General features: G+C 32.2%; 1 protein-coding gene across 1 annotated transcript; it reads right to left on the minus strand.

The window, feature by feature from the left end:
• Positions 1-5,837: 5,837 nt before the first annotated feature.
• LOC111302739 (polyadenylate-binding protein RBP47B'-like) lies at positions 5,838-11,521 on the minus strand. Its single transcript, XM_022898521.2, has 8 exons — positions 11,206-11,521; positions 10,016-10,499; positions 8,715-8,788; positions 8,511-8,641; positions 8,022-8,118; positions 7,510-7,668; positions 6,421-6,521; positions 5,838-6,335 (listed from the first exon to the last, which is right to left on the minus strand). The coding sequence occupies exons 1-8, from the start codon at positions 11,341-11,343 to the stop codon at positions 6,245-6,247; spliced, it is 1,275 nt and encodes a 424-aa protein (XP_022754256.2). The 5' UTR covers positions 11,344-11,521; the 3' UTR covers positions 5,838-6,244.
• Positions 11,522-24,699: the final 13,178 nt, after the last annotated feature.

Consider the following 24,699-nt stretch of genomic DNA (forward strand, 5'->3'; position numbering starts at 1 on the left):
TGAGGGTGCTATAACATTCCTTACATGTAATCGTACTCCTGAATCTAGTGTTGGTTTCGTAGACATAAAAACTACCTTTTAAAGATACCTAAGTTAAGCTTGAAATTTCTCTTTAAAAATGATAAATTTAATTAGGTGGCCAATCACACCTTAATAAAAAATATTAATGGCGACTCTTAAGGTCAAGTCTAGCTATAGGTCCACAAATTTATACATTATGACACTTGTAATCCTTTCGCGTGCCAAATTAAACATTTGATGCTTCCTATAACAATTATAAGCCCATAAGAAAATAACAACATTAGTAAGACAACGTTAAGGATTAAATGAAAATAATAACAAAAATAATAACACGTTAGACCACTAACTAAGACCTAAGGCAACACAAAGTTACTCCTTGGCTCAACTCTCTTGGCATGGGTCCCCAATAAAGTTATCAAACTATCATAACATATCAGTCATGATACTCGATCGCTAGACGTAAAATTTAAGAGTCATTACCAATCTTTTTTATTGAGGTGAAATTAGCCATCAAGTTAAAACTATCACTTTTAAAGAAATCCTAAATTTAAATAAAACTTCGTAAAAAAGATAACTTTTGGTCTATGTTGCAGAGATAAGTTTAGGAGTACGATTATATGTAAAAAAAGATTAATACCCTACAACGCCTATCTGAAGATAGTACCAAATAACTTTGTGTTGCCCAAAAATGATCTTAATTAAATACTCTTTTAATTTAATTATTTAATTATTGAAAAATTACGTACTATTTCTTCATCATTCTAGTAAAATCCATAAAACATTTTTCTCACCTCAAAAGTATTTAAGGAATGCATTCGTTTCCTTAAAAAGGCTCCATCATCAAATTGATAAAAACTTTTAGAATTTTATTTAATTAATCTTTTATAATTTAATTAATTTTTTATTCTAAATTTTTTATCATTTTGACAAAATTTTGAAATATCCTTATTTAAAATTTTCTTCCACAGATCACTCATTCATGATCTTTAGAATTTCATGATATGAATTTTTTTAATTGGTTCAAATTTTAAAATTATCTATCATTCTAAAATAATTTAGACCAAAACATTTTTGAATTCTTGAGAAAATTAATCATTCATAATTTTCTTTTGAATCCTACAATTATTTCTTTATTTCTATGATTTATCGAAAGTTTATAACAATGAAGTTTATTTATTATTTTTTTTATTTGGGAATAAATGTAAATCATCGATGTAAAAATCTTTTCTCCAACTTTCCCATCATTCTAATAAAATTTAGACAAATTTTTATACATAAGAACCTTTTATATAATCACTCTTTCACAATTTCTTGTAATACCACGATTAAGGTGATTTTCATTATTTTCAAGCTTAATTTTTTATTTTTTATTTTATGTTTTATTTTTTTTTTTTGAATTTTTCATCATTTTGATAGAATTCAGGAATAATCTTTTTTAAAAATATTACATGTTCGTAATTTTCTAGTTTTTTATTGTTGGTTTTATCCCATTTTTCTTTGGTTTTTTACTATCTTTTGTTTCAAAATAAATATTTTTAAAATTTTCTTTTAAATTCACCATCATTCTAGTAGAATTTAAAATTTTATCTTCACAATTGTTTGAAAATTTATTATTTGAAATATATTTATTCCTATTTTATTTATTTCTTTTATTTTTTAAATTTTTTCTTAAAATTTGTTAAATTATTATGTAAATAAATTTTAATTTAAATATTTTTTATTTTATAAATATCTTATACTCTAACAAATTCAAATTATAAGCATGCATATATTCAATAAATATATAAAACATAAATAAAAATAAAAATAATAGAAAATTTTAAAATTTTAAAAAATAGCAAAAATGATTGATCAACAATCTAGGCATTGTTCAGATCGATTTAAGCAGTTTTACGTGATTTGGAGCGATTCAACTTGGCCTAGAGCAATTCAAAGGCGGTTCAACCAATTTAACACTGGTTTGACTGGATCGATCAAAGGTTGGTCAACTACAGTCGGTTCTAGGTCGATGTGCAAACCTTGAGTAAGGTCACAAGTTGGCGCACAAACCCTCTTCCCCAAAAACAATGCCATTTTCAGTTTTCCCTTTTTTTATATAAATCAACTTTTTTCTTTCAATCATTTTCACCTTTCTCAAAAAAAAAAAAAAAAACCACCAAAAATATCTAGCTCACAACCAACTATTACCGTCGTCAGTCATCGATCGCAGTTACCAAGGATTAAAAAATTCCCAAAAATCACAAAAAAAAATTCCCCTTCTCCTGATTCTCGATCTGGCCTCTGTTTTATGAAAACTAATCTTAAATGACCTACATCGGGGTTGAAAGTTTTTGCCAAATACCTTTTTTTAAGGTTTGTCTTTTTATTTTGCTTATTTTGCTTTTGGCGTTGTGGTTCCTTGTTCTTAAAGGATTTTTTTTTTTTGAAGCTTTAGGTCTACGATGATTATGCTTTTTTGTTTGAAATTTTCTTTCTACATTTTTTTCAGGGTTCTTTCCTTTTCTTTCTTTTTTTCCTTTTTTTTTTTTTTTGTTTGCAGGAAACACTAAATTTATAAAGCTTTCTAGGTTCAAATCCCATATTTTCTAGGATTCAAATCTTTGATTTTCAAAATCTATGGTGTTGTTTTTCAAAATCACTAGTGGATTTTTTGTGGCTAGATTTTGCATTGCCAAGTAAGGCAAGAGCAGCATGCAAGCAATGCAATAAATGCACAAAAAACCTTCAGGGAAGAACAAAGAAAAAAAAGAAAAAGGTAAAGGAAAATATATATACTAATAATAATAAAATTAAATTGTATTCACAATAAGTTTAATCAAAATATTTGAATAAGTTCGAAGAAAAATTTAGAATTGATTAACACATATGTTTCTAGACAAAATTGATGTCTACAAGGAATAAGGTTTCAATTTTGAGGTTTTTGGAAAGGTCGTTAACCTAGATTTTTAGGTGAGGAAAAAGGTAGTAGCCTGAGAAAAAACAGTCTTAAACGGCAGCCATCGGAGCAGTAGAAGGAAGGGATTTTTTAGGTTGAAACCAAAGGCCTCAAGGTTAGATTTGGGGCTTTTGGTTGATCTTTCAGGAAATCTAGCTTGACAACATGGGAAAAAAGGTCAAAAGGTGGCTCTAGGCGAATTTTGGTGAAATTTCAACAATGGTGACCAACGATTGTGATCAACTCGACAGTCGATGGCTGAATTCTTGGTTAAGGTTTGCTAGAGGCCTGGTTAGTTAAGAGAGTTTTGACTTTTTTTTTTAAAGTTAGGGTTTGTAAATAAAGTAGAAAAAATCTTTGGTATTTATAAAAGAAGAAGAAAAAAGAACCTAACTTATGCATAGACCCAATCAGGTTTCAAAGTCCATTTGCTTGACTTGTTTTGCCTCCTTTCAATTTTTTTTTGCAAATTTGGCTAAACCGACCAGCCCACATCCCTTAATGCTTGAATCGGCAATCAAACCACTATTGAACTAGCCAAACTATTCCAAAGTGCTTGCAAATCGCCAGTTGAACCAGTAAACTGCTCAAATTGGCAGTTAATTACTTTGAACCATAAACAGGCTTTGACCGTTCTTTTTTGGGTAAATTTTTTATTATTTTCTTTCTTTTTTTAATATATTTTTATTAAGTTATTTAGTTATGCACATTTAAATTTTGAAGTTTTAAACAAATATACATTTTTAAAGAGGGTGTTAAAAAAATCTTTTTAAAAAGAACAAAAAATGAAAACCCTCCGATGATAGGATATTAAAGAATTTTGAATAGTAATCTTTTAAAAATCTTTAGGTAAAAATATTTTTCGAAAATGCTATCAAAGTATTAGAGTATTTAGAAACATAATCAATGTAAAAAAGTTTTCATTTACTTATTATTCTTTAATTAAAAATAATAAATAAATAAATAACATATATATAGAATAATAAAAGAAAAGATTTAAAAAAATTTTACATGTAATAAAGCATGAATATTAAATGCATTAATTAATTAAAAATACGAGTCTCTGATAACGAGATTTTAAGAAAATTTTAGTAATGATTTTTTAAAAAATCTCTAAATGAGAAATTTTTTCAATGTTACCAATGTACTAAAACATTTTAAGAGTTTTTTTAACAAAAAGATGTTAATTTATTTTTTCCAAATAAAAAAGGAATAATATTTTAAAAAATAAAATAAATAAATAAAAATAAAAGAGAAAATTTTGTGAAAAAGGTGAAATAAAAACATAAAAAAAACCAAAATTATGACAAAAAAAAAAAGAAAGTTAAAGAAATTAATTCTAAATACCAAAATTAAGACCTTTTTATCCAAATTAAAAGATGATAAATAATTATTGTTTTTAAACGGATGTTGTGTTAGAACTAATCTTTCCTTACACATAATCATACTCCTGAACTTAAACTGTTTTTGCAAACCTTAAAATTATCTTTTTAATAAAATTTTAATTAATTTTAAAATTTTATTAAAAAATAAGTTTTAATAAATAATCAATTATACCTAATAAAAAAAATTAAGATGACTCATTTTTTTTAAAATCATCTAGCAGCTCCAAAATTGTTTTGACAATATATACTCTAATTTATTCCTCTTATTTTCTATTCTTATATAATATCAATTTCATTCCATTCTGCTTTATTTCCGTTACCAACCATGTCTATATCATTTCATTAAGAATCGACAAGACAAAAGCTACTATTTCCTAATCCTACAACGCTGTGGGCTTTCGCTATCAAAGTAGCGATGGCAATGGATGGTAAAAATAGATAACGCTCATTATTTAATCCGTTTATATCAAATTCGAATAGTTATAAATAAATAATTAATGGATTCAAATAATTATTTTACTATTTGTGACAGATTTGAAGTAGATACAAATAATATCTCTTAAATATTTAATATCTAAATTTGTTTAAGTTTCAATTAATAGTAATGAATATTCAAATCTATTACTCATTTACATATGCAAAATATATAAAATTTTATATTTGTAGAAAGCTTCAGATCTTAAAAAATAATTTTTATTTATTATTAATTAAGAATGAACTGAATTTTAAATTAAACTTTTGTTTATTTTTTATTTTAACAAAAAATTTAAGTAACAGATATTTTAATGAATTCAAATATTTAAACGAATAATATTTATTTTAATAAATTCAAATTTGAATAACGATATAAAATTTAAATATTATAAATATTAAATATATTTAAACACGAATATTTCAAAAATAACAAATATCCACTTCGTTCACATTCCTACTGTCAAGGGTCAACATCTAATGCCCACACATGATGCCTCTGGCTCCGTTAAGGATTCTTAGAAACCGGAAGTTTCGTTAAAAAAATTTCTAGAGATCAGACCACATTTCTTGCATGATTATTTTCTTCAAACAAGATAGGTTATTCCCATTACATGAAATGCAGCTAGGAAGCGAAACCCTCTAAAAATAACTCCTTAGACTCCTTGTTATCAGATAAGCCCTCTTTTTTTTTTTTTTAGGGTGGTTGTGGATTACTCTTAATCTCATGTAAAAGATAGTTATTTTTGAATCATTAGAAATTGACTGAATTTTTCCTATTAAATTATCTTTGTTAACCGTAATGAGAAATTTGGTAAAAACCATAGTATTTTGGCAGGTATTTCAGTTTTTTCATGGTTACTGGCCAATTGCAACAAATCGTACAACCACAAACACCAAATACATTTAATCAAGAAAAACTAGATCACCAACCAGCTTGTATTTTTCCTTTTTTTTTTATAAAGAAAGCAACAACACTAGAATAGAAAAAAAAATTGTAAATGTTTAGATTCAAACTCGAGACAGGCTAAAATCACCTTTTAAAAGTGATTATATAAAGCAACTGAGATAAACTCTTGATTCAACCAGTTTGCATTTCAATCACCCTGATATGATGCTATATTCTCTTCTATATATAAGGTTAGCTAATCTACACAATAAAACATAAAGGGTCCAACTCTGGAGATATGTTAAACAAATAGAAAAAGCTATACTCAGTTATGTGTGAATATTCATCCTAGGGGCACTACAGGACATCACAATTGTGCCTAATGTGAGTAGAAAACATCAGGCTATAGAAATTTTTGTCATTTTCTCTTTATCTCCCGTCGAGGGAGTTTCTGGCAACTAAACTGGCAATGATCATTTTCCACGTAACCAAATAAAAAGCTGATGATCACCATAAATAAGAGACATGAAAGCAGAGACTCACTCAAGCTTGTGGTGAAATGGAGGAGGTTCTCAGCCATAAGGGCCGGCCTAATATGGCACTTCCATGAACAGAGAGGTAGGTGGCATTTAACCTAGCAATAACAGTCAGACTTCAATTAATAATCCAAGAACAATTAACCCGTCATTTATTACAGAACCAGAAGAGAGAAACTTTACTTATCAACATCAGGTGTCGCCAATGGATCATATGACTCCTCTCTCTGTTCTACAGCTGGGACAGCACCTGCCATAGCTGCCATTTCCTGAGAACCTTCAACCTGCAAATCAATTGTAAATCTCAAAGTTAATTTTAAGCAGATTGAGGTTTCATTTAAATTACTGTAACTTTCTTAATGGTATTCAAAACAGCAAGTTACTTGAAATTTTAAGTATCATGCAGCTAGCTAAAAAAAGGTTCTTCGCTTTCTTAAAGGCATTCAGATCAGTAACTGCAAGTCAAATTATATACTTCAAACCTTCTCAGTGGCTACATTGCATGTGGGCTTTTGCAAAATCAGTGATGTAAATGTGGGGGGAAAGTTCTCTTGATTCTATAAAGATACACTATGAATGATACTATATCACTAATAAAGCTTGGAAAGTGCAGAACGAGCATTGGCACAAACATTTTGGTTTCATTAAGTGGTTCCTCCATCCTCCATATTCAATCTTTATGGAATTAATGTTATGAATGACCTCTGAACTTTAGTCAAATGTTCAATATGATACCTAAACTTTAAAAATATCTAAGGTAATACCTAAACAATGAATTTGTTAAATTAATGTGATACTTACTCCTAACGTACCTAGCTTCTACTTATGACACGTGACGGACAAACAACCCTCCAAGTACCACATTAGTTAACAGATTTATATTTTAGTTTCTACATTAAAGATTTTTAAATTTCATGTATCACATTGAGTATTTTACTATGGTTCAAGGGCCATTAAACAACCCTCCAAGGACCACATTAGTTAACAGATTTATAATTTAGTTTCTACATTAAAGATTTTTAGAGTTCATGTATCACATTTGAGTATTTTATTATGGTTCAAGGGCCATTCATATGTCATAACATTATCCCTTCTTTATGTAATTACCAACAAGGTCAAATCAGAAAATAATCAATGCAAGTGTAGTAACCAATACTGCAAAAATTATTTCTAAATATCTATACAAATATAATATTTTATGAGAAAATATTACAGGCAGTAACTGTTACATGTGATCTAATGCTAATATGTTAAAAAGTTAAAACCTCTTGCCTGTTGGGGATATTGTGCATAGCCAGCATATGCACCATATGCATACAAAGAGGGATCCTGGGTAGCTCCATAAGCATAAGGATCATAGCCTTGTCCATAACCATAGTATGCGCTCCACTGACTTGGATCGACTTGTGTACCCCAGCTACCAGGTAGGTCCTAAAATAAGTAGTGCCAAATTTTGTCAAGCAAAGTAGCATTAATAGCTACCTACATAAGAAGGTTGACCATAGACATTATATTGATCTAAATCTAAACAACCTTATATGGTGAAATAGTAGCTCTAATAAATATATATGACAATAAATGGGCTTTCAGTCTATAAATTCGTTCAATGACCGTTTCATCCTATTTTTGACATACCATAACACCTTCTCTTCCTTTTTAATTTCTTTTGGGGAAGGGGGATTTCAAAGGAAACCAAACCAGAACCAATGCTAAGGGGCACAAATAAAAGCATTTTGCCGTATAACTAAATGAAAAGTGTGAATTTGATAAATAAAAAATGTCACCTGTTTAGCTGTTGGGCTCCTACCCCATGAAATGCGGACAACTTGTTGACCAATCATTTGCCCCTGCATCCTCTGTATAGCTTCTTCAGCAGATGTCCTGCAGATGAAAAATAGTGGAAGTGAAAAGTTATTAGGCATCATATCAGACAAAGGTAAGAAAATCAAAAGACTTGACTAATATACAAAAACAAGGTAAGAGGCACTGATGCAGTCCTACTTGATTATTTCTACTGCTAAAACTTCATCTCCCTCCATCATTAATCTTTATACAACTCTTGTCTAAGGGGAAAGAAAACTGTAATAGGTCTTCTAGGTCACCTACATAATAAGTTACAAACATGAAGAGGTCTTAAACTAAAATCTAGCTCATAATGATAAACACTCCTCCACACCCAACACACACCCCCCCCCCCCCCCCAAAAAAAAAAAAATCAAGTGGAAAACATTTCCTGAAGTTCCTAGTGCAATCATTGTTTCACTGGTTGTTACCTGGTTGCAAACTGTACAAAACCGCAGCCTTTGGCAGCAGGAATCTTGACAAATAAAATCTCTCCTAATGGCAAGAAGAATTGCTTCAGTTCCTCCTCTGTGACATTTGGATCCAAGTTGCCAATAAAAATCTGCAAAAGATAGGATACTTAGTCATAGAGATAAGAGATAATTTCTCAAAGAAATTGCGTATGCCTCACTTACCGTGGTATTAGTATTATCATTATCTGGTGGAAGCATCTGCACAGGAGTTACGTACGCTGGAGCAGGGTATACAGCTGCATAAAAACCATGGATAAGTGCATTTTAGAATTTCTTGCCTTCATATGAGCATGTAAGTCTACAAATATACATGTATCTAATATCTAATATGGCTATAGTATCAAAGAGCAATGTACATACAGATATATATACAGGTACTCAAATACTTAGGTCCCCATTCCAAAGAAGTATGCATGTTGATATACAACATGTATACAACATGTTCACATTTCAACTAAACCAACAAACAGGGTGAATATAAATGCCATGGAACCAGCAAAAATGTTGCAAGCAGAGTAAGAATTGTAGTATGACATTTACTTTGTTGATAAAACACATCTGAAATATATACATTTATTGTCATAAAATGTTCTCATAGCAACAAATCAGGTACATGATCTTCAAAGTGCATGAAATAATATTAATTTATTGCTTTACTGCTTTATCAAACCACCATAAAAAAAAAAAAAAAAAAAAAAAGAAAGAGAAGAAAGAAAGAAAAGGAGCCAAACTGCATTTCAGATGTTGGAGTTGATTTGAGATTTAATATAAGTAGCTAAAAATCAGTTCTAAATTTATCAAGTGATGCCTCTTTTTTGCCATGTATCTTTGTATTAAAAATAGCAACAATAAATAGCACAATCAAATTGAGGGAAGCCACACGAGGGCAATGGACAAAACAGGACATCTTGATTTCAGAGGTGAAAACAGTCTGTTCAAGGGCGCAAGGCACACTTGAGGAGCTAGAACCTATATATTGCCAGAGGCACAAGGCGCACGCATTCGCCAAAGTGAAGGAGCAATATATATATATATATATATATATATATATATATATATATATATATACGTGTGTGTGTACATAAAATAAGCTTAAGATACATAATTCTGTTTATAAACTCTAAAGAGTGGTACACTTTCATCCTACAAAACATAAAAAATTTCCTTTTGCATTTTGTTCAACATGCACCATTTCCTTATGGTCCCAAGTTTGTTATTGAGTACTCAAACAGTGAGAAGTAGAGAGTTTGATATTGTCCCGTCTTTTGCACCTACTGCCTTACAGAAAAGCATGCCTAGGTGCACCAAGTATGCGCCTCGCTCAAAAGGGTCTGAGGCACTTTTGTTGTCTCGTGCTAAGACACAGTGCCAAGGCATGCGCCTTGACAACACTGGGTGAGTAAATGAATAAATTAATCTAACCATGGTTTTCTTTCAGTCAAAGTTAATTAAAAGAATATGACCTTTTGCCACAACATATTGCTGCTGTAAACCAGTGGTCTTCTTTGGTGTTGCTGCACTAATACGCATAGCTCTAGTTGAGCAATAGACACCATTCATCTCAGTCATAGCACGATTTCTCTCAATCTCATCAGAAAATTTAACAAATCCATATCCCTTGGAGCGTCCAGTATTTGGATCAGTCACAACCTTGGCACCTCTAACAGATGGATAGTGAGCACGAAAGGTCTCTTGCAATAGATAATCTGTAACATCAGGTGCCAAATCCCCAACAAATATAGAATGCTCAGGCCCAGGATCAGTACGTCTTTCTCCAATGCCAAATGATGCCCAATTTAACCTGAACATTTGATCAGTTCCAGGCATTGGTGTCCCATTGTAAGCCTGCAGTATTCTTTCTGCGGCTGCATGAGAAACAAACTCCACAAATCCATATCCCTCGGGCTGGCCAGTGATCTTGTTACGTATAATTTTTATTGAGACTAGCTGCAGAGAGTGGGAATAATGGTTCATTTCAAAGGCAAAATCTACTAAAAAACTACAAAAATGAGTTAAAAAAGGAAACTAATACATTATGAGACTTAGCACATGATGATATCTGATACTACCTGACCTTTAAATTTACCAAATTATTGGGAGTGTTTGTGACCAACACTTAGAAAATTCCCAGAGTTTTCACAAGTTTGATGATTGCAAGAGCCAACAATGGGAATGCATAAAAAGGGGGATTTGAGCAACTTAATACGATAAAACAAAGGGTAGAACCAAAGAAAGATTATTGCCTGATCCTATTTTTTAATTGACATAATCCTCTTGTGCCTTTATTATTAAAATAATTTCAAGCTATAACTTTGAGGTATAAATGGTGATTTTTTGCTTCTTGAATTGAAAAGTGATTTAATAGTAATTTGATAGAATTCATATCGAAAGTGAATATTATTTCAATTTATAATTTTTCTATTAAACGAAAATGTGAAAAGATAATTTTTAAGAACATAACAAAACTAAATACTTTAACAACATCCTGTTTACATAAATTTTATAGAATCAAAATTATGGAAAAAGATAGCCTAGAAAAATTCCCTCAGTAGTCATCGAATTTATTCAAAAACCCAGAAGAACAAAACCCAGAAATGTTTTGGACAGATATATAAATTTGGTGTATATAAAGGGGGAGAGAAAGTATGGGAACCTCGCCAGTGTGAGCAAAGCAAGAGTTGAGGTAGGACTCATCGACCCAAAACTGGAGGTCTCCTATCCAAAGCGTACGGACTTCCTCTAGCGATGTTGGATGGTGGTGGTGGTATTGTGTTGTTGCTAGGGTAGCCATTGTTGAAGATGCTCCTTCTGCTTCCGTCGATACCTTACCTAACCAAATTCCGCAAAATCTTCCTTTTTTTCCTAACAAAAGCTCTCGGTTGACAGGTCCATAAATTAATGGACTGGACCTTGGTATATTTCTTGCTTATCTCTGCTTTAATTTTTTTCATTATAATTCTATATTAATTATAAAACTTCTTATTAAAATACATATATATATATATATAGAGTTCCTTTTTAAAAAAAAAACATTAGCATTTTTTATCCAATGTGTTTGCACGTGAATATATATAACTGTCGTAACGATTTTGTGTCCGTCCGATGAATTTGAAAATGAAATAAAAAATAACGAAATCGCCATCAATCTTTTTTTGGTTAAGTGCGATTGGTTACCTATTAAAACATATCATTTTAATGAAATCTTAAAATTAATTAAAAAGATAATTTTACGGTCTGCGAAACAGTGTGGGTTCGACAATCGGTTACGCGTGAGGAAGGATTAGCACCCCCACAACGCCTGTTAAAAGCGGTACCAATTAACAACGTGTTATCCTTCGATTTTGATAAAAATAGTCCAATTTTCGATGTTCGAAAAATAATTTCATTGATTTTTTTATTTATTAAAAAAAGTTTATTCTTGAGAAAAATAAATTAAAACATTTTTATTGAAATAATTCTTAAAATGTTCCAATACGTTGGTAACATTAAAAGAACTCTTTCTCACCTAGAGATTTCTTAAAGCATCTCTACTCAGAATACTTTTAGAATCTCATCTTTGGAGGCTCGAATTTATTTTTCATAAGAAAATGTCATGTTAAAAAAAAATTTATTCTCGAAAAAAATAAATTAAAACCTTTTTATTAAAATAATTCTTAAAATGTTTCAGTACGTTTGTAACATTAAAAGAATTTTTTCTCACTTAGAGATTTCTTAAAGTATCTCTACTCGGAATACTTTTAGAATCTCATCTTTGGAAGGTCTAAATTTACTTTTCGTAAAAAATTATGTCATGTATGCAATACTAATAATAACATGTTGATGCACACATTTTATTTTTTTTCAAAAATTTTATTAATTGTTTTATTAATTTTTTAATTAAAATTTTGAAGAAAAAGGAATTTAATTATATTGAAGATTTTCTATAAATATTTCAATATGTTGGTAATATTTTACAAAAAAAAATTTTCACCTAGAGATTTCTTAAAGCATCTGTACTAAGAATACTTTTAGAATCCCATCATTAGATTAAATTTTTTTCTTCCTATTTTTATTACATATATTTTTAATTTATTAACCAATTTTTATTTATTATTTAAAAAAAAATCTTTACTGTATTAAAAAATTTTTATAAATATTGTAATACACTGATAGTATTTTAAAAAAATCTTTTCACCTAGAGATTTCATAGGCATCACTACTCAAAATACCTTTCAATCTCATCGTCGGATAAAAGTTTTCTTTTCTTTCATTTTTTATTACTTTAGTATTATTATTAAATTTATTTTTATATTATTGTTTTTAAAGTTTATTCTAAAAATTAACATAATTATATAAAAAAAATTTAACCACAATTTCATCATTTAATCTAACAAATATAAATATTTTAATATGCATAAATATTAATAAAATAATATATAAAAAATAAGAAAAATTTTAAAAAAAATTTTTTTACCTAAATCGGACCAATCAACGGTCCGATCAACGTGCGGTTCGGTTCAGCGGTTCTCCCGATGGTTCGGCTTGATCTGGGTGGTTCAGTATCAGTTTGGTTCGATCTAGGTGGTTCGGTTCCTGTTCAGTCGAACCGGTCAGAGGGCTGATGATGGAAGCGGATCGCGGGTCGGGTGTGCGAACCTCGGGTCGTGTTACGGGTTTTGGTCAAAACGGCTTCGTTTTGGCCCTATGCTCAAAACGACGTCGTTTTGCTTTTAATGATTTCTATAAATAAATAAAAAAAATTTTGTTTGCTCATTCTTTCGATTTTCAAAAAAAAAAGGGAAAAGAGCTCTGAGGTGAGCTCGTCGGCAGGTCACTGGATCACCATGCCGATCGTCGTCTGAGTCACCACCGGCAGTCATTACCGGTTGTTTTCGATCATCGAAAAAGGTGAAAATTCTTCTGAAAGTTCTCTTCGAAGTGATCTTTCTAGATCTGGTGTCCTTTTTACCGTAAACAACCCCGATCGACGTAGATCGGGGCTCAAAGTTTCGATCTCCTTTCTTTTTTTATTTTTTTTATTTTTTTTGGATAAAATCGACTGATCTCTCTCTTTTTTTTAGGTGGCTTTCTGACGCTAGGTTCTCCGTTCCAAGAGACTGTTGTTTTTTTTGTGTTTTTGAAGAATTTTTTTTTTACAGAAGCTCTCTTTTTTTTATCATTTTTTTTCGGTTCTCTCTCCGATCTTCCATTTGCAAATAACAAACACTATTTATAGAGCTTATTGGGATTCAAATCCCAGATCTTTTGGGATTCGAATCCCATTTTTCAACTAAAAAATCATGTCTGTCGTTCGTGATTGATGGCTTGTTGGTCGGTCGTTGACGACTAGCGGCAGTGATTTTGGACTTTAGGGATTGTGCATTTAATGCACTAGATTTGAATCGGATAAGGATGAAAAAGAAGAAAAAAAAGAAGAAGAAGAAGACAAACACAGAAATGGGAAGAAAAGAAAGAGAAGAAGAAAAAGAAAGAGAAAAAGAAAAAAAATTAAATAAATAATAATAATAATAATAATAATAAAATAAAAAATAGTGTTTACAGGTATCCCTCTTTACCTATTTCTGTGAATCAGGAATAAGGTAAAGACAAACAAACAACCATTTTGCTTGGAAAGATGAAACATTGAGAAAAGAAAAAAAAAATTTTTGGTTCGATAGAAAAGGGCTCCTCTCAACAGAGGTTCAATCGATATTTTTGAAAGTTTAAAAGGCTCATCTCAGTAGAGGCTCAATCGATATTTTTGAAAGTTTAAAAAGATCCTCTCAGTAGAGGCTCAACAACTTTAAAATTCTCTTGAAAAAGCTCCTCTCAGCAGAGGCTCAACAACTTTAAAATCTTATCTTGAAAAAGCTCCTTTCAGCAAAGGCTCAACAACTTTAAAATTCTCTTCTTGAAAAAAGCTCCTCTCAGCAGAGGCTCAACATCTTTAAAATTTCCATCTTGAAAAAAGTTCCTCTCAGCAGAGGCTCAACAACTTTAAAATTTTCATCTTGAAAAAGCTCTTCTCAGCAGAGGCTCAACAACTTTAAAATTTCATCTTAGAAAAGCTCCTCTTAGCAGAAGCTCAACAACTTTAAAAATCTCTTGGAAATGCTCCTCTCAGCAGAGGTTCAACAACTTTAAAATTTCATTTTGGAAAAACTTCTCTCAGCAGAGGCTCAACAACTTTAAAATTCTCTTGAAAATGGCTCCTCTCAGCAGAGGCTCAACAACTTTAAAAAATCTCTTGGAAAAAGCTCCTCTCAGCAGAGGCTCAACAACTTTAAAATTCTCTTGAAAAGGGCTCCTCTCAGTAGAGGCTCAACAATTTTAAAAAATCTTTTGGAAAGGGCTCCTCTCAGCAGAGGTTCAACAACTTTAAAATTTCATCTTGGAAAAGTTCCTCTCAGCAGAGGCTCAACAACTTTAAAAATTTCATCTTGAAAAGGGCTCCTCTCAGCAGAGGCTCAACAACTTTAAAATTCTCTTGAAAAAGGCTCTTCTCAACAGAGGCTCAACAACTTTAAAAAATCTCTTGAAAATGGCTCCTCTCAACAGAAGCTCAATAACTTTAAAATCTCATTTGTTTTCAAATTTGAGTTCTCAGGTAAATTTCCTCTCTTGAATTCTTTTGTTTGATCATTGTCTTTATCAAAATCTTGTTTTTCATTAAGAAATGGAAAATTTCTATCTTTGTTACAACTTATCATGGATGCATATACTGAGTGCTCATAATGCAATACGTGTAATGCAATCAAAATCATTCATTGTAGTAAAAAGGTTCTCGAAATCTCTCATTTTTGGTTTTTTTTATCAGAATTCTCATATGACCAATCTGTTCTCAACATCTGACCATAATATTTTTTCCTTCAAAAGTCTTCAATATTAATGTCCTGTCATGCTTTTCTTATCCTTTTCTCATTTGCCTTTTTCAACTTTAAAAGTAATGCTGAGATCTTTCATGTTTGTTTTTCTTTTCATCATTTTAAGTTTAAGACAAATAAAATGTAATCACACATTTCTCTTATTCACTTGTACGATGAACAAAAAAATCAGATAAGGATAAAGGAATGGATAGGCATTATTTTCAAATGAAAGATAATGTATTTCATATGGCTGATAACAAATGTATGTCAAAGTGTTTGAGTTGAAATAAAAGTGTCAAAAAAATGATCACAAGATAATCATGAATAAAATATTCTCAGATTCTTTCTCTAAAACTAAATCAGATGACTTTTTTTATTATTCAGAGTTCGTCAAACTACACTTGCCCCTACATTATGAGATCTTTTCTTGATGATGCTTCTACTTCACATCCAAGTCGCCTTTTTAGGTTTTCAACTTGGATAAGTCATCATTTTTTTTTTATTTTTTTTAAGCAAAATATTTCTTGACAACATTTGAATTTATTGGGGTAGGCAAATCACCTCCGTCCATTTCTGTCAAAATTAATGCCCCATCAAAAAAGGCCTTTTTCACCACATACGAGCCTTCTCAATTTAGTGTCCATTTCTCTCAATTATCATGTTGATTTGGAAGAATTCTTTTTAGCACTAAGTCTCCTTCCCTAAAGCAACAAGGATGAATTTTCTTATTATGTGCTCTCATCATCCTCTTTTGATATAATTGACCATGACAAAGTGCTTACAATTTTTTCTCTTCAAAGAGGTTTAACTGCTCGTAGTGATTCCGAACCCATTCTTCTTCCTCTAACTCTACCTCTATTAGAACTCTTAGTGAGGAAATTTTCACTTCGACCTGTAGCACAGCTTCCATTCCATATACCAAAGAGAACGGTGTGGCCTCAGTAGATGTTCGGACTGATGTTTTATAAGCATGTAAAGCAAAAGATAACTTCTCATGCCAATCTTTGTAAGTTTCAGTCATTTTTTTCAGGATTCTTTTGATATTCTTATTCGTAGCCTCCACTGCCCCATTCATTTTCGGACGATATGGTACCGAATTACGATGGTAAATCTTGAATTGAGTGCATACTTCACTCATCATTTTATTGTTTAAATTTTTTGCATTATCAGAAATAATTATCTCTGGAAGCCCATATCTGCATATTATCTCTCTTTTTATGAACTTACATATCACAGATCGGGTCATGCTAGCATATGATGCAGCTTTTACCCATTTGTTGAAGTAATCAATCATCACAAAAATGAATCTATGCCCATTCAAAGTTTTTGGAGTGATGGGACCAATGACATCCATGCACCACATAGAGAATGGCCACAGAGGAGCTAAAACGTGTAATGTTGATGGTAGAGCATAAATCTTATCAGCATAAATCTAACATTTATAACATCTCCTAGCATAATCAATACAGTCGCCCTCTATTGTCAACCAATAATAGCCAGCCCTCATAATTTGTCTAGCCATCATATGACCATTTGTATATGCCCCACAAACTCTATCATGCACTTCTTCAATAATCTTCTTTGCTTCAGTTGCATTTACACATCTTAAGAGCACTTGATCTCGATCTCTTTTGTAAAGGATATCTCCATCAATGAAAAAACTCATAGCCAATCTTCTGATAGTCTTCTTATCATTTTCTGTTGCATGTTTTGGGTATTGCTGGCTTTTAATGTATTGCATGATATCATGATACCATGGCCTCCCATCAACTTTTTTTTCAACACTTGAGCAATATGTTGGTACATCTTTTACATCCAGCTTAATGGGTTAGATTTCAGTATTTGCATCTATTTTAATCATTACAGCTAGAGTAGTCAGTGCATCAGTAATTTGGTTTTCCTCTCTGGGTAGATGCTCAAACTGAACTTCTTTAAATTGCTTAACCAATTCAGAGATGTATTTATGGTACTGAATCAATTTATAGTCTCTTGTCTCCTACTCACCTCGTAACTGATAGATAACTAAAGCTGAATCTCCAAACATATCTAACACTTTGATCTTCTTTTCAATTATTGCTTGTAGACCCATAACACAAGCCTCATATTTAGCCACATTGTTTGTGCAATTGAAATTTAACCTGACTGTGATGGGGTAATAATGCCTATCGAGAGATATCAAAATTACCCCAATACCTTGACCCAAAGCATTAGTAGCTCCATCAAAATACATCCTCCATGATTTTTCAGCAAGTTCATTTTCTTCAATGGCTATTACATTTTCATCAAAAAAATTTAATTCTATTGGCTCATAATCTTCGACTGCACGATCAGCAAGGAATTCAGCTATTGCACTCCCTTTAATAACCTTTTGAGTCACATAAATGATATCATATTCTGAAAGCATAACTTGCCACTGTGCTATTCTTCCTGTCAATGAGGGCTTTTTGAAGATATACTTAATAGGATCCAGCTTTGCTATGAGCCAAGTAGTGTGATAAAGCATGTATTGTCTAAGCCTTCGAACTGTTCAAATTAATGCATAACACATATTCTCTAATGGTGAGTACTTTGACTCATAATCAATGAATTTTTTACTTAAGTAGTAAATTACTCGTTCTTTCTTATCAGTTTCATCTCTTTGCCTCAGCATACATCCCATTGAATTTTCATGCACTGTCAAGAACAAAATCAAAGGTTTTCCTGGTATTGGTGGCACCAACACAGGTGGATTTGATAAGTATTCTTTGATCTTATCAAAAGCTTCTTGGCATTCATCATTCCATTCTTCAAGATCATGTTTTCTAAGAAGCTTAAAAATAAGATCACACTTACAAGTGAGTTGAGAGATGAAGTGAGCAATATAGTTTAATCTCCCTAAGAAACCTCGCACTTTTTTAGAGGTATGAAGAAGAGATAAGTTTTGGATGGCTTGTATCTTATCTAGATCAACTTCGATTCTTTTTTCACTGACTACAAAGCCTGATAGTTTTCTTGATTTAGCTCTAAATGTACATTTGACGAGATTCAATTTTAATTGAAATCTTCTCAACCTGTCGAACAGCTTTTTAAGATTGACTATATGATCATCTCCTTTACGAGATTTTATGATCATATCATCCACATACACTTCTATCTCTTTATGCATCATATCATGAAAAAAAATTACCATTGTTCTTTGATAAGTAGCACCAGTATTTTTTAACCCAAAAGGCATAACTTTGTAACAGAATGTCCCTCACATGGTCACAAATATGGTTTTCTCTATATCATCTTGGGCCATCTTGATCTGATTATAGCCTGAGAAATCATCCATAAAGAAAAATGTGGAGTGCCTAGCAGTATTATCCACTAGAGTATCGATGTGAGGTAGAGAAAAGTTATCCTTAGGGCTTGCCTTATTCAAGTCTCGATAATCGACACACATTCTCACTTTTTCATTTTTCTTAGGAACTAGCACTATGTTGGCTACCCATTCAGGATATTTTACCACTTTTAAAAATCCAGCATCGAATTGTTTCTTCACTTCCTCTTTAATTTTCAGCAGCATCTCTGGTTTCATGCACCTTAGCTTTTGCTACATCGGCTTACATCCTAGTTTTAAAGGTAACTTGTGCTCTACAATATCAGGGCTGAGTCCTGGCATATCTTGATAAGTCCACGCGAACACATCTACATATTCTCGGAATAGCTCTTTTAGCTTTTGTCTTTTGGTTGGTAAAAGAGATATACCAACTTTAACCTCTTTTCTGTTTTCACCATCTTCCAAATTTACTGATTCAGTAATTTTTTGGTGGGATTCAATTGGCTTATCTTCATGTTCTATTAATTTTAACAAATCAAGAGGCAGTGTGTAGTTATCTGAATCTTCCTCATTATCAAGTTCATCAACATGAATTAAGTTTTCAAAATCAAATATGAGATTATTGCCATGATTATCTTCATGTTCATTGTTTGGGACCCTGCAAAGGGTAAGATGAAGAGAATATTGGCACACAAAAATGAAATGATAAGAAAATGATGGAAAGAAAATAATGAAAAGTAAAATGAAGATAAAAATAATAGAAGAAATGTGGATGCATCTTCTAAGTCTTTTATTAAAATGACAAACATAAACACACCATAAAAGATCTCCTAATACTCGTAGAAAGTAATTAAGGATTTAAAGTTTCACATTATTTTTCTAAAGTTTTAAAAATAATAGGCAGCTCTGTAACTTTCCAATTATCCAGCTCAAAATCTGAAAGATAAGGGTACACAAATAGCTTTTCACTTTGACTCTTCTTTTCTTCATCATCCACCATTTGAATGGCCAGCTCTAAAAATTTTTTCATGAATCTTGTACTTGGGGCTCCCGATAAATCTGGATAAATGTATCCTCCCGAGTGAAAAGAATCATAGAGGTGTGGAATGACTATAGGCTCTGACTCCAGCTTATATCCCTTAAGATTAGCTATCCTCTTATCTCTTTTTTCATTTACCATTCTTACTCTGTCCCTTCTTGTTGGCTTATATCCCAAGCCAAACTTGTCTCTCCTTTCATATATGATCGATGGCTTCATGATTCCTTGCAGGTTCTTTCCAAGTGCGACTTCAGGTCACCATCCCATCTTGGTAAGCTATTTGATTACCATTTTAGTAGTCGTAGATAAGTGTGACAAATTCAATTTAGATCCTCTAGCTATATATGTTGCATTGGCAATCTCGAAAGATCTATAAGAACATTCTAGAGCTTCATCTATTGATTCCACATAATGAGTGTTTATCGGTTGAGTTACTAATAAATCTTCTTCTCCTGTCACACATGTTAGCTTTCCTTCAATAATGAATTTAACTTTTTAATGTAATAAGGATGGGACAGCACCTGTCATATGGATCCATGGTCTACCCAATAAAAAACTGTATGAAGAAGAGATGTTCATAACTTGAAATTTCATATTGAAAATGCATGGGCCAATCTGTAATAGCACTTCTATATCTCCTAGCACCTTTCTTCTGGTTTCATCAAAGGCTCTCACTATCATATGACTAGGTTTCATATAAGATCCATCAACAGGGAGTTTTGTCAGAGTAGTCACAGATATAACATTGATGGATGAGCCATTATCAATCAAAACCTTAGCCATTATATGACTTTTACATTTCACAGTAATGTGAAGAGCCTTGGTACTTCCTCTACCTTTAGGAAGAATATCTTCATCATTAAAAGAGATATAGTTTAAAATCGTCAGATTGCCAACAAACTGTTTCACATATTCAACAGAAGTATTGTGAGACACATGTGTTTGATTTAGCACCTTCAGTAAAGCATTACGGTGTGACTCTAAACTGAGCAATAATGACAATAGCAAAATTTTAGCTGGCATCTTGTTAAGCTGTTCTACCACGCTATACTCGCTATGTTTTATTAACTTCAAAAATTTACCTGCTTCACTCTCAGATACTGGCTTCTGACATTCTTTTTCTGGGGTTGTGTCAAGACCACTCTGACTTTTATTTTTTTCCCCTACCTTGGCTTTCTCTTTTCTAGCTTTTTTTAGAGCCTCTAAGGTATAACACCTTCTACTTCAAGTTATGCCTCCTACACCCGTTATGTTAGCAGTATCTGGGTTGACTACAACATTATAATCATACTTTTAAGGTACTGCTTTATCATTCTGATATGAAGAAAAACTAAGAATTTTAATTGTCACACAGGTCGGGAGATAAGTTTTTCTAGCTTCGATGTTGGCTTTTCGTCATAATAGATAGTTACCGGTCTACGCTCAAACTTATTCTTTAAATCAATGGTAGACACTTCAATTTTCATCAACTCTTCTCTTTCTTGGTAAAATTCTATTCGACACTCATCCGTTAATTTTTGCACCTCTTGACGAAATTGGTGACAATTTTCGATAGAATGCCCCAAAACACTTTCGTGATAATTGCAGCTTTCAGTTGAGCTAATTGCTTTAGAGTAATTTCGAGGTTCTATTGGCTTCAACATGTCAGCTTTGACCAAGACTTCAAAAACTCTAGCCATCAGAGTCTTAACTTCATTTATTTTTTTTCTTCACGTGGCTTCTCTGCCCATCAATTAAGGCATTTATTGATGGTCTGGTATGATTTGGTTGAGGGTTCCTATTGACATTTGGAGTCCCTTGTTGGTTGGTATCAAAATTTAATACTCCTTCATTGATTAACCCTTGCACTTTACGTTTCAAAGCAGTACAATTTTCAGTGGAATGACCTGGATTCCCATAATGATAATCACAATGTGCATTGGAGTTATACCATTTGGAAAATGGAGGTTTCAAGGGTTCAACGATAACAAGAGCAAGCAGATATTTATCAACAAGTCGAGGTTACAAGTCTGTGTATGTCATGGGAATGAGATCGACAGTGATTTTTTTTTTAGGTATTTCTAGGGCCTCTCAAACCAATATTAGGACTAGGTCTCCATCCTGGTCTGATAGGTGCAGCAAGATGATTATAGGTGGGTGTCTAAAAAGATGGCTGAAAACGGGATGGATAAGCTGGTTATGGTAATGATTGGTATGGTTGATATGAATGAGGGATGGATGTAACATGGTTTATAAAAAGGTAATGGGTTTGGTAGACTGGTGTAGGATAAGGTATGAAACCTTTGAATTGTTGCCCCATATAGTTCACTGTTTGAGCTTCATTCTCTTTCTTTTTAGGAGTTTCACCTTTTCTTGCTCCATTTGTCTCTCTTGAATCAAGCTTACCATTCTTTATGGTATTTTCAATGACCTCATCTGATATCACCATATCTGTAAAGTTTTTGGTTGCATTACCTATCAATCTCTCATAGTATGGTGCTTTCAGAATATTCACAAATAAAACAGTTGTCTCTTTCTCGGTGAGAGGAGGTTGAACTTGTGCAACCACGTCTCTCCATCTTTGTGCATACTCTTTGAAGTTTTCAGTTGCTTTCTTTTCCATACTTTGTAGAGATAGACGATCTGAAACCATATCCGTAACATGCCGATATTGTGTAAGGAATACCTTTGTAAGCTCTTGTCAAGAATGAATACGAGTCCTATCTAATTGAACATATCATCTAGCTACAGAACCCGTAAGACTATCTTGAAATATATGCATTAACAACTTCTCATCTCAAGCATATGCTGCCATTTTTTGACAATACATAGTGATGTGGGTCATTGGGCATTTTGTGCCATCATATTTTTTAAATTCTGGGACCTTAAATTTAGGTAGAATGATCACATCTAGAACTAAACAAAGGTCAGTCGCATCTGTGGAACCACAAAAATTCATTCCTTCTATAGCCCTAAGCCTTTCTTCCAATAACTTCATCTTCTCCTGGGCACTGATATCTTTTACCTTTTCAGGTGTCTGCATCCCTAGCTTTTCTCTTTCCTTGGGATCATCCAAATCAGGAACTAAGATTGGCTCAGGTGGTTTTTCCATCATAATGGGATTAACAAAATTTTGAAATTATCCTGGAGCAAGTGTGGATGTCATTCCTAGATAAGGATTAGGATATCCACTGGAAGTAAGAATTGGTACTCTAGTTCCTTGTGAAGGTTAGTTCAGTTGTGGCTCAAACACTGAATGATAGACAGGATCTATCATATCTAGTGATTGTTCTTGAAAGCTAGGATTTTTTTTCACTACTTTTCCCTTGTCAAGTTTTTGAACATATCCATTATTGTGCTAAGATCCTCTCTTAGTTCTTCTTGAGCTTTCTCAATTCTTTCAAATTGATTGACCTATTTTTGTTTCATGATTCTTATTTGTGTCCTGATATTGTATGAATGAAGAGTAGGTTGGGCTGAAATTTTTAATGAGCGAGCTATTCTTGAACCTTTATTACCACAAAGTTTTTATTTTGAAAAAGAAAAAAAATTAGAATGCTATGTGTTGAAAATTTTATTTTTACTTATTTTATGAAAAATGATGTATATGATGCATGAATGCAAGTGAGAGATATTTACTTTTGGACGAATTTTAACATTAAAAATTTTTATTGATCCCATACAACTTTTATTACATAGGATTTACCATCCTAGAGTTATATCCATAAAAGTATTTGACTTGCTCATAATGGTCTTTTATCTCATCTAAAAAGTTCACTAGGCGCTATCCATATTCACTTATGGGATTGACTTCTCTTTTTAATGCTTCTACCTTTTCAACCATCTCTCATGCTTTCTTCACTGCCTTGCAAACTTGATTAGTCAAGTGCTCTATGTACTGTTGCCTCTCTAAGTTTTCTGCCTTCCATCTTATGCGGGCATCTCTTTCTGAATCATATGTGAAGATCCAATCTTTTTCCCTTCTATGTCACTCATCTATCATTACTGAAATATGGCTCTTGTGGTCTTGTAGTTGTATCTCTAACCTTTGGATCATCTGATGAAGTGATTCTTTTTCATTCAATACTTTGAAGTGCTTTTTTCTTTCTTTTACGAACATGACTTTCAACCTTTCCTTTTCGTTTTGACATTCCACCAATCTTGCTGAGGTTGTAGAATATAATCCCTTCCAATTTTGACATTCTTGAGAAATTTTGGTGATCTCCTTTTACTTTTCTTGAGCTTTACCTTTCCATTTGTTTATTCCCTCTCAGAGCTTGTTCATTTCACGTTGTCGGCTAAGGTAAGACTTAGTGACTTTTCCAGTTTTAAATTGAACTCATAACTTCTTATTTTTTTGGTGTAGATCTTTCAAATCACTATTAGCCAGATCTCATTTTTTTATAACTTTTTCTAATCTGCTCCATTGTATCTCCGTTTCATATTTTAATTGCCCTACTTTCTTGTGAAGTTACAAATTTTCTTTTCTTATTTCTTTTTTTTCAGCTTCTAACTTTTTCTTGACAAGCTCAACTTCTGATAATTACTCTTCTTCTGAAAGATTAACCAATTAATATGAGCTATCATCAGGAGGGAATACTATGTCTCTAGGCCACATTGCTTTTCAAATCCGGTAATCAGAAGTGACTTTATCGATGAAAGGCCCTAACCTCATTTTTCAAGTTCTCTTTCATGTTTGGATCAACTGTTTCAAGGTTTTTGATGGATTCGATTCCCCATAAATGAATTCTATTTGGACCAGACCATGAGTAGTAGGAACAAATTACTTTGCACCAAATTACCTAAATACCATTAATGGAGCGTAACTTACAATACCCCATAATCCTAACAACGGCATCCATGACTCATTTCCTTCATGATACAACAAGGGCACACGAGGCATCCAAGGTGCCATCCACTCGATTTCATCTCCAGTAAGCCTTCGCAAGAAAAGGACCTAATCTTTCTTAGTCTTCAATGTTG

The sequence above is a fragment of the Durio zibethinus genome, chromosome 13 (assembly GCF_047325235.1).
Source record: "Durio zibethinus cultivar Kanyao isolate XHJ-2024 chromosome 13, ASM4732523v1, whole genome shotgun sequence".
NCBI classification, from domain to species: domain Eukaryota; kingdom Viridiplantae; phylum Streptophyta; class Magnoliopsida; order Malvales; family Malvaceae; genus Durio; species Durio zibethinus.

What these genes read in the sequence shown, in the direction of transcription:
- LOC111302739 (XM_022898521.2), bottom strand. Translation starts at nt 11,343, where the DNA reads ATGGCTACCCTAGCAACAACACAATACCACCACCACCATCCAACATCG. An exon ending in GCAATATGTTGTGGCAAAAG is followed by an intron (nt 8,789 to 10,015) that starts GTCATATTCTTT and finishes GTTTTTATGCAG; the next exon opens with CTGTATACCCTGCTCCAGCG. An exon ending in ATGATAATACTAATACCACG is followed by an intron (nt 8,642 to 8,714) that starts GTAAGTGAGGCA and finishes TATCTTTTGCAG; the next exon opens with ATTTTTATTGGCAACTTGGA.